Raw genomic sequence first — 11,093 nt, forward strand, 5'->3', positions numbered from 1 at the left:
TATACATTTTATCCAATTACTCAAGTATGGGATAATCCATAGAATACTTAATTGTATAAATATTTGATAGCTGCAGGCTTAGTAACATGTACATACTCAGAGTGACTGCCCTGTCAATCATTAGCGCTGATATTTAATGGATTGCATAAATAGTGACCGGAAGCCAGTCAAGTTATAGTCAGACTGCAGGATCACGGAACTCAATGCATGCATGCTCGTTAGACCCGATTCCCACAATCATAGCATACAAGTTCCTGGGGAAAGTTTTTGCAGTTGAGAGGCAATATTATCAAACCCAGAGTGCAACACAAGCAGGCACAAAAAAAAAAAAAAATTTGCCAAACAAGAAGCTGTTAACTGTGACAAATAAACCAAGGTCTTGAAGTTTTATGTCCAGACAGAAGAAGGAATGTAACAAAGATGGCACACAGTTGTTTTTGCACTGAGCTTTGTTGCGGTTCATGTTTACATCCAGAGGTCAGAGTTGGCCTCGGATTACAGCGCCAGCTGCTTCGCTTGGAAAAATGCCTCGCTGTGCTTAGAAGCTATTTCATTCTCTAAATGAATATGAAGCACACGTGCTCAGTAAGCTGCTCTATTGCTCTCCTGGCTGATTGAATAGAACTGCATCTTCTCTTCAAACAGGTAAAAGGCAGAACGGCACTCAGCTGGTGACGTAAACTCAGGTGCTCAATGTAGACCTAACAAATCAACACGTAGAACTAACGTGTTAAATGGATTTATGGAGGTCTCACTCTCTCACTGCATTTCCTCTCTGCTTTGCTGCAACCTGTTTAGCATTCTTCTCTTTCCCTCCCCTCTCTTTTATCTCTCACTAGCATATCTGTCTTTGGACCACCCCTCTCATTCCCACTCTGCCTCCCACAACTTCTCCAAAGGTATCTTTCTTGACCTACCTGGTTAGCGTTAGCGTGAGGTAGGGGACTTAAGTGTGCCTCCCGCGTCTGCTTTTCTACTTTATTCTCAATTTTGTTTTCACAAGTTGTCATCAGTCTGGTTCCGTGTAACGTGTCACAAGATGACCACTGGCAACTATTCTGCAGGTACATGGCCATGGTTTTTTTTTGGGAGGCAATCCTACTATGTTGGCTATTTAAAGTAGTTTATTTTATTGATTATGAGGAACATTACCACTTAATTGACCATTTACTTCATTTTGTCACTTTCATTTGGTACCGGGCTGCACAGACAGATTGAAAAAAAAATAAAAATAAATTGTGGCGGCAAAATGTGTGACAAGACCGAGAGTTGTTACTCTAAAAGGTGTTGTATTTTAGGGACAGTTGTGCCATGTTCAAAAAATTTTTACATTTTCAGTTTTTGAAACATATTTTCATCACAGTTGCAAGTTTTAATGTCATTATCAATTATTAATACTCTGTATTGGTGAGCACTCAAATTTGAAGTTCTTGAACTTGTACTTGGTCTGAAAAGTGGCATGGGTGCATCCCTAATTTTTGGCAAAGTGCAATAATAGAATTAGGACGTCTAGCTGCATTTTGCTGTCAAATGACTTTTTCTCAACCCAAGCAATTTACCCATGTGTTGGCCATTCACCTCAGTGTGAGCCATATATGTTACTATTACAGTTTTCTCTCCATTGTGGGTAGGTCGGTAAGTTAACCTTAAACGGTTACAATACTAGTTTAAATATGGAAAATTACCTATTTTTTACCATCAGAAATTGAGACTAAATGTCAAGATTTAACACGTTTAATATCATTACCATCCTTTCTATATATCTATTAAAAGAAGCAATGCTTAAACCAATTGGTTTACATAATATCCAACATTTGACCACATACTGTATAGAGAATGAAAATGTGACTAAATATTGCTGAAGTTCACAATGTATAAATGTTTTCTTGGCAAGTGGCAAATTCATGTTGCTTGTGGTCAATACTTTCTTCAAAGCTGACATGTTACACACGTGTGTCTGTTAATTCTCGTGAGATTTCCTGAATGCATACATCTTGCATGCATATGCTATACGACTTGTCCATGCCATCTGCTTGTACGTTCCTTTAACTAATGTCGATGTATTGTCAGTCCTCAGTTCTGAGCGTGTGGAGCAGATGACCAAGACGTACAATGACATCGAAGTGGTCACTCACCTCTTGGCTGAGGTTGGTGTCGTTGTGCCATCCACAGCTGTTTTGGTTCTCGAAAGCGCCCACATCAGATACCTTGATAATGTGTCTTTTGTTATCACTGGCTAGCGCGACAGAGACTTGGAGCTGGCAGCTCGGATCGGACAGTCGCTTCTACAGAGGAACCACCTGCTGCAAGAGCGCAATGAGGCTGTGGAGGAGCAGCTGGCACAGACCTTGGACCAGGTAGCTTTAATTTAACCCCTGGGCCGTATTTTTTTACTTTGTTTTTTTCACTCGACTTGGGGTATTTGTGCCCAAAATGGGCTCTGCTCTTGAAGTGTGATACTAAGTCAATTATGAATATATTTTTACTTTCAACTACTTAAAATGTTCAGAGGCTTTTTTTTTAATGCCCTCTATGGACAATAAAAGCAGTAACGTTCTATGAACAAAGCTAACTATGCTATATATTTGTTTTAAAAATTCAAATTGGAATATTTCATATGACATAATTAGAGGTTGAAAAAGTCAATACATCATAACGGCAGAATTTTTTATGCATGCCTTTTTTGTTTTGTTTTACAATGGTTTACAGTATATATATATAAAAAAAATATATATATTTTAATGGGAGTCAGTGTGACCAAAATGGGCTTTTTTTATAAGGAAACATGGTATAAATCTCCCTCTACCATTTGCAATAATTTCTAAATTACCACATGGTGCCATTTTGAACCTCTACATGTTATGACAATCTGCCGAAATTTTTAGCTTGTGTGTGTTTGTGTGTGTGTGTTTGTGTGTGTGTGTGTGTGTGTGTGTGTGTGTGTGTGTGTACTTTTTCGTTTGATATAACACATAAAATACATTAAAAAGGCCCAAAATTTGAAAAATGCCACTCAATGGTTAAATACATTAAAGGTATTCCTTTAATTTTGATTTCTTAGTGTTTTGAAACAACTGTCTCACCAGTGATTCAATGTTAAAGGGATACTTGACTCATTAAGCTATTTTTAACATTAAGAAGATAATATTTTATCTATAATTAATGTTATAACATTTTTTTTCATGAACAGTTAATATCCTTAAAAAACTAATTTTGCCACTTGCTTTTGATTGAAGGTGACATCACCTGTGTTGTGGAAACGGGTAACGGTCAATCATGGCTCAGTTTGCGGACCAAACCCAGGAAAAAAACTATTCACAGCTGAAAATGGCTCAATGAGTCAAGTGTCCCTTTATGTCACTCACATTAAACACTTGGACACATCATAAATCATAATTTTGTAAAAGTACATGATTTATTTAGGAAATGAAGTTCTTATTTAAATTCATCGAGCGGGCTAATTATTGTGCTTTAAATGCAACATGAATACTAATTTGCAACATGGTGTAGTAAGCCAGCACTTGATCAGTCCAGCGTGCAGGGTACCATTTTCGTCTCTTATCCCCTCAATGCCAAACATATTTTATGACCAGGTTCATCAGCTGCAGCATGAGCTCAGTAAGAAGGATGAGTTGCTGCGCATGGTGGCCAGCGCCTCAGAGGACTGTGAAGGAGACTCGAGTCCTTCAATCCCACCGAAGCAACCTCAGTTAGTCGGTGGAACCGCCGCTGCCGCACTTAGCCAGCTGGAGTCAATGCAGAGTAAGCTGCAGGAACTAGAGGAGGAGAACTTGACTCTAAGATCTGAGGTTAGTGGTGAATCAGGACGTTACTATTTGTGTATCACAGAGGAATTGGCCAACTAGTAACATTACAACTCATCTCAGGCCTGCCAGCTGAAGAGGGACACCATCACCTATGAGGAGAAGGAACAGAAACTTGTGAGCGACTGTGTCAAGGAACTCCGTGAGTCTATCAAAATGAAGCGTTTTTAAAGATAACAGCAGCCTTTCGTTTTCAAACCTGCTGTGTTTTGTGCTTGCTCACCTCAGGCCAGTCCAACAGCCAGATGGTGTCAATGACTGATGAGCTGTCGCAGAAGACCGAGGAGCTGGTCAGACACCAGGAGGAGATCGCTCAGTTGCTCTCTCAAATTGTAGAACTGCAACATCGCGTGAAGGAGGTGAGGATTGAGGTCCAACATTTTCCAGCATGTTGCATATTTCTATTAGGGCTGAAGGATTTTGAAAAATAATTGAATTGCTATTTTTTTTCTTTCAATATTGAGATTGCAATTATTTTTTGTCAAAGTCCTCTTTCCATGTATTTTTTAACAAATGCGATTTGTAAATAACATTTTATTATTTATTTATAATTTTATTGACATTTTAAACATTTCCTAAACTTTTTTTCTGGTCTTTTAGGTTATGCTTATGTTAAAAAAGAGGCAAATTAAGTTATTTATCCACTTAAGTTAGAGTTGCTAACTTACTAAGCTTTTGATTTCTTTGATTTGCTGTCTTTTAAGCATTCACTACGACAATGTCATAAAATTCAAGTGTGACTTAAGCATCAAGTCAAATCAAATTACAAATCTCTGGCTTTCTCACTTCAACTTTTTATGTTACATGACACTGATTTAACTATGTGTTTACAACGTCCAGACAGTTTATAAAGAAAATAAAGAGAAATATACATATTAAAAAATGAAGCCTGAAATTGCATTCTCGTACATTGCTATGTTGATTTGGATTTGACGAATTGTTCAGTCCTCATGCATACTGTATTGCTTAGATAACTCAGCCAGCAGTCACCAAAATTCTCACTATTGTTATTAAGCTGGCTTTGGAGAAAGAGGAGCTGAGGATCCATTTGCAGGCTTCCAAAGAGGCCCAGAGACAACTCACAGCGGAGGTACTGTATCATGCAAACAAATGTATACAAACACCTCTTAAAGATGTCTTGACTGAGCAGCAAATCAAAATTCCCTGCCGATGTAGTTGAACGAGCTGGCCGAGAGGAATGCAGAATGTGTGGAAATGCTCCACGAGTCCCAGGAGGAAATCAGGGAGCTTCGCAACAAAAACACTCCCCCGTCTGGCATGCGACGGCATCTCTCTTATGGCCTCTACCCCATGGTGAGAGAACACCCATTTTGAACAACATGCAGTTATGATCAATTTTATGCTCACGAATGTGCGCATGCACAGGATTCGCTGGCTGCAGAGATCGAAGGCACTATGAGGAGAGAGATGTGTGTTGAAGAAGAGACTCCATTTCAGGACCAAAGGTAAGATGGCCACTCTAAAATGTGGTACCATTTTATTGTAATTGTCTGTGGAATTGTGCCTAAAATGCAGAGCGATAATGTAATGTCACCAAGTTGGAAAAAGAAATTGCTCATAAGTCACTCTATATTAGTCACCGTAGCAGCATGGTTGTGTCATTGCTAATGTGTAGTTTTATGGTCAATGGACCTTCTACTGCAGGATTTCCCAGAAGCGAGTTTTCCAGACAGTCCGCTCCATCAACTCTTCAACATCCCGACCCCATTCGGCAACCCCGCCAATTCCTGGTTCTGGACGGAACTCTCTAGTGATGACTGCACAGCCCTTCACTTCTACTCAGGGGTAAGACACAAGTCCGTCAAATCAAACAAGATGGATTTCAACTGATTCAAATTTTATGTTTGAAGAGATGAGGTCCAGGGCGAAAACGATCTCACGAAAGCCCTGCATCGCCTGTCGCTTCGACGGCAGAACTTCTTGTCCGAGCACCACTTCTTCAAGGCGGAACGGGAGAAAAAGCTGCAGACTCTGGCTGGGGCGGAGACTCACGACGCAGGAAGTGGCTGCAGCTCACCAATGGGCAGCGTCTTCTCCTCCTTTTCCAATCTGTCGGAACCCTCCATAGGCTGCAGCGTCTTCAAGACCTTCCTGCCAGAGAAGCTTCAGATTGTAAAGCCCATGGAAGGTAACCACCAAGAGCCAGAACTTGGCTTGATCCTGGCGCTAGTGTGACACTTCCCGCCTTTTATTTATTTATTTATTTATTTATTTATTTATTTTTGTTTTCAGGCTCGTTGACGCTGCATCATTGGCAGCAGTTAGCCAAACCCCACCTGGCCACCATCTTGGACCCGCACCCCGGCGTCGTCACCAAGGGTTTCCGTCCGCTCACCCAAGATGCCTTTTACCGGCTGAATGACATGGAGGAAGATGCTGAGGATGACGCACACCGAGAGAGGGAGGCTGGCGTGTTGGAGAAAGGTGCAGCCGAGAGAGGGAAAGAGGAAGACGAGGAGGAGGGCGGCATCGTCTTCAAAGTGCGCTGCTCATCTACGCCTGAGGAAAAGAAAAACAGAAAGCTTTTGGACACACCTCTTCCTGCCGCTCCTCTCTCGCCATCCCTATCCGCCGCCGCTCCTAAGACATCCGGCTCATCATCTCAATCGGGTCCAAATGTTTCCACAACAGTCCAGTCCAGCACATCTATGTCAGGTAAACACCATCATGATGATTGATCTTCAAATGTTTTCTTATTATGCCCCCTGCTGCCCTCAATTTATCTGCCTATCTTATGTCTCCTACATGACCTTTGCAGTGGCACTTCATCCACTGTATATTTGAACATGTTTATTTTACCAATATACATGATCTGAGTTGGATTTCCTTTTGATTCCTTGTTTGTGTGCAGTCCGAAATCCAGTCAAGTCTCATAGCTCCACTTTCTCCACCTACACTTTCACCACCTGCCGCATCCTGCACCCATGTGACGTCACACAAGTCACTGAAAGGTCAGTCCGCCTCAACATTTTTTATGTACAGTATTTGATTCTATAAGCTGGTGGTTCTCAAACTTTTTATATCATGTACCACTTAAAAAAAATACTAGTCCAAGTACCATGAATTACCACCATCATGGCTGACATTAAAGCTGCTGAACACAGAAAATTTAATTTTGAATCGCTACTGCCATCTGTGGCCAACACATGAAACTGCACACACCATCTTCACGTACACAAATGCGCACATGACGTCACAGCCGCAGACAGACGGTGGGAAATTCGACCCAAATCAAGTCTGAAAACTATTGGCCAGAGGCTTGTAGGAGGAACCATTGTGAACAGCTAAGGTGTTAATCTACTAATTAGAAGATGTTTCATTCATAAATGGTCAAATAAAAAGGCTATTGTATTGTTTGTAGTGTTATTTATTATACTGTAGTTTGGGCAAATTGCTACAAAGAGCAGCTTTAAAATTAGGCCAAACTGTTCAATTTAGGGCTGAAAAAAATTGAATACAATCAACACTTGTTTGATAGCAGCTTCAGATGACGTTGCTCCCATGGTGTTTTTTAAATATTGCGCACTAGTAATACACTTTTTTTTTACTAAAACTAATACTGAAACTAACTGAAACTAAACTAAACCTAAGAATTTATTAAATAACTAACAGAACCACCTTGAAAACAAATTAAAACTAATTAAATTTAAAAACCAAAATGCCAAACGAAATAAAAACTGAAATGAAAAATTCAAAAACTATAATAACCATTGGTCTCACACACCACCCCCTATGGAAACAAGTTTTGCATTTTTATCCAATTTCTCAATTAATCAATAGGATACTCAGTTTTAGAAGTATTCGATACCTGTGTTGCCATAATGTTCAACAAAAGTGAGAAAGCAGTTTTGCTCCTAAAAATTATATTTAATATTAGTGTAAGCTGCTGTAACATTCTTCACATTTTGAGCACTATGTTGAATATAGTCAAATAAAATAAAATGTATATTTTTTTTAATTATTAAATGAAAAACCTATTTTAGATCATTAAGTAGAAATTGTACTTCCAATAAAATAAAAATAAGAAAACCGGTAACAATTAAATGCTAATGTATTTAAACATTAAATGACACAGAATCGTGCTAAAATGGTAAGTTTTAGTACCGGTACATGTCTTAATGGTGTAAATTGTATTCATGTTTACAGTAATTCAGGCATTTTCTAGTTTACCACTAGAGGGAGCTTGCGTACCACATGGTATCACTACTTCATAATATTTGTAAACAGTCAGTATAAAAATGGCAGAAACAATGACAAATCGTGTTGGCTTTTACCCAAAACGATTTTGATCACCCTAATAAAAATAAAATTTGCCTTGTGAGACCTGTTGGTGAGAAGGATAAATTAAGTGAATGTCATAAATTGTATAGTTGTGTAGTTGGTTGGAACCAAACCCAGCACCCGTGATCATAGCATGTTAGTTAGATAATCTGCATCATCTTTTAAAGGTTTTTGTTAAAAGTGTTACCAAGATTTGAATGTGTATCTTGACGTGTATCAGATATATGTGTCGGATGTAATGATGACACTTTTTCATTTTTTTACTCTATAGTTCTCAGTCATCTCTCAAAGCTAACACGCCGAGCTCCATGAGGACGGGACCCAGTACGCCTCTGACTCCCTGCCGACTCAGCCTGGGAGATGCCTTTCCGGCCCGACGCCCTCCAGTGGCCGCCAGCGGTTTGGCCAAGTTGGTCCTAGAGAAAGGTATTTCTGCACAAGTCTCCACAGAAACCGCCCGATCATGTGCAAAAGCCACGCGACCGCAGCCGCTCCTCCGCCTCCTCCCTGGCACGCCCCCCAACTCACCCTCGCACTCACCCGGATCCGAGTCCCGCCAGCCCACGGCTGACAATTTCCTGGCGTCCAGACCGGCGGAGTTGTTCCTGCGAGACGTTTACGGCTTGAACCTCGGCCGCTCCCCGCATCCCGACCTACCGAGCCCCTCCCGGGAAAACACCACCCGGGGGGCGCCCCCGGACCCGCTTAACGTCAGCCTTCTGGAGAGGCTGCGTCAGATGGGATTTACCAAAGCCCCTCAGGCGTCTGCCACCTTTGTGTCGGCGGGCGGCGGGAGCCTACTGGACGGTCTGAGGCGCAACCAGAGCCTTCCGGCGATGATCGGCGCACGAGCGGCAAAACCGGCAGGTCGACCCTTGCCTCCCCCTCACCCCACCTCCCTGGCGCTCCCCCCATCACCTTGGGGAAACCTCAAACAAAAATGCACAAAAGTCACCTCGAACGCCTCGCCACGTTCGAATGAATCCTAAACTCCATCATTGCCCCTAAAAGTCCTGCCTCTAACTTATGTCGTCCCCTCCTCAACACCCCCACCCCCTTTTTATGACTTCATTTTAAAGCACAACAGATTTGAACTGAGTTTTTGGCCGCTAGCTACCTTTTAGCCATGAATCTATTTATTAAGGCCTTAGCTTTTGTCTCAGTAGGCTTGTGGTACCTTGTGGAAAGGCTCTGGATATTTTGTAAAGGGGGAGGATATACAGTACATGGACATAATATTGAGACACTATTGATATAGTGTAACTTTAATGAGAAAGGAAAGTTTTGTGGACGTAGATGGTAAAGAGAGATGACGTTTCAGGTTGTGACGATTTCAGAACTGATGGTCTCTGTATGTTCATTCATGTTTGAATCCAGACTTGTTACAAGGGCTTCTTTCGTTGTGGCCTCAATTTAAATCGAATAATTGAAATACAGTGTCCCCAAAATATCGACATCAATTCAGATATAAATCTCAGAGTAACTACATGTCCTAGGCAAACAAAATGAAATGGGCTATATGTTCATTGTTAACTCATTTACTACCATTGACGGCTATAGATGTCAAAAATTCATTTGAACTATTCATATTAGTTTAACATTTTTTTCCACTTTTGTTAACAAGAGTATGAAAACCTAGAGAAAAAAAAATTGTACATTTGGAACAGATATAAAATTTGTGATTAATCGTGAGTTAACTATTGAAGTCATGCGATTAATTACAATAAAAAAAAAAATCGCCCGATGCCCCTAATTTTTAATAATCTTTTCTTTAAAATAAAAAAAGGTTAAAAAAAATGTCTAGGTTTTCATACTCTTGTTAACAAAAGTGGGGGGAAAAATGTTAAACTAATATAAATAGTTAAAATATTATTTTTTACGTTTTTAGGCGTCAATGGCAGTGAATGAGTTAAGTAGAGGGAAATAATGCACGTCTATTTTTAAGATTGTTGCAAAAAAAATGTTGATTGTTTGCATGAGAAACACCAAACTTTTTAAACTAAGTAAATACTACCAAAATTATTAACTTTAAAATATAGTAGCATAGTAGACCAATGCATTAAAAAAAGTAGGTTTTTTTCCCCCTAAAAAGTGTATTTAATATGTTAAGCTAAAATAACATTAATTGAGTGAGGTTTTTTTGCCCCCATGTACAACCAGAGGGAGGCTATGAACCACAACTTTAGATGGGGAACTTGTTAGGGACAGCCCAGTATATTGATAGTAAAGACATTTAGAAGAGAGATTATACTTTGCCATGTAAATTTTAATCATACCCCACTTCTGACATAATATCATGAATACATTTTCTCAGTAGACAAAAATTCCCTATCCAGCATTTTTGGATGCCTACATAACATCCAAAAAGAATTTTTTGCATCCAGGTCCCAGCATGTCTATGGGACCTGGTTGAAGGTCCGAACCAAACAAGGCACGTTGGTTATTGTGTGAGTGATGGATTTTTTTTAAATTATTATTATAAGCGCCTTACGTAGAAGCCAGAAGTGTTGCTCTCTTGCCTTTTTGCCACTGAGTGTATATTATTGGCATGTTTTGTTTTTCAGTCCATCCAGTCGTCCATGAGTTACTGACTGCACTTTGTTGTTTGTATTTAAAGTTTGTTTTTCTTACGTTAACCTACTGATGAAAAATATTCCAGTCACAATGTTGACTAGTATTATGTAGTTTTCTGTTGTTTTTGTCCATATCTAAAAGACGACCAAAATCACACACCCCTTTTGCTTTCATGTATTTTAGCTTTTTTTTTTTTTTTTTTACCCATAAAATGTTGGTGAGTTTGTAAGACTGAAGGTTTGTATCTTTAAATTTTATCGTAGTCACCGGTTACAGCTTACCCTGGAAAAAGGTTCTGTAAATAACTCCCATTTTTATAATAAAGCAATGGAAAAATGATTTTTTTTTTTTTTTGGTATATGTTTGTTGGAAACATTCACACAGATGAATTTG

At 39.7% G+C, this 11,093-nt stretch overlaps 1 protein-coding gene across 1 annotated transcript in view; it reads left to right on the forward strand.

Moving 5' to 3' along the window:
* The window catches only part of trak2 (trafficking protein, kinesin binding 2), a 16,737-nt gene extending 5,698 nt beyond the window's left edge, over nt 1-11,039 (forward strand). The window contains exons 4-17 of the mRNA XM_077583512.1: nt 840-899; nt 2,071-2,147; nt 2,241-2,357; nt 3,594-3,809; nt 3,888-3,966; nt 4,053-4,183; nt 4,840-4,914; nt 5,001-5,138; nt 5,211-5,290; nt 5,490-5,630; nt 5,696-5,973; nt 6,078-6,500; nt 6,697-6,796; nt 8,398-11,039. Of these exons, the coding sequence (XP_077439638.1) occupies nt 840-899; nt 2,071-2,147; nt 2,241-2,357; nt 3,594-3,809; nt 3,888-3,966; nt 4,053-4,183; nt 4,840-4,914; nt 5,001-5,138; nt 5,211-5,290; nt 5,490-5,630; nt 5,696-5,973; nt 6,078-6,500; nt 6,697-6,796; nt 8,398-9,115 (2,633 nt within the window). The 3' untranslated portion in view covers nt 9,116-11,039. The remainder of the gene's footprint in view (nt 1-839; nt 900-2,070; nt 2,148-2,240; nt 2,358-3,593; nt 3,810-3,887; nt 3,967-4,052; nt 4,184-4,839; nt 4,915-5,000; nt 5,139-5,210; nt 5,291-5,489; nt 5,631-5,695; nt 5,974-6,077; nt 6,501-6,696; nt 6,797-8,397) is intronic.
* Nucleotides 11,040-11,093: the final 54 nt, after the last annotated feature.

The sequence above is a fragment of the Vanacampus margaritifer genome, chromosome 1, assembly GCF_051991255.1.
Source record: "Vanacampus margaritifer isolate UIUO_Vmar chromosome 1, RoL_Vmar_1.0, whole genome shotgun sequence".
Taxonomy (NCBI): domain Eukaryota; kingdom Metazoa; phylum Chordata; class Actinopteri; order Syngnathiformes; family Syngnathidae; genus Vanacampus; species Vanacampus margaritifer.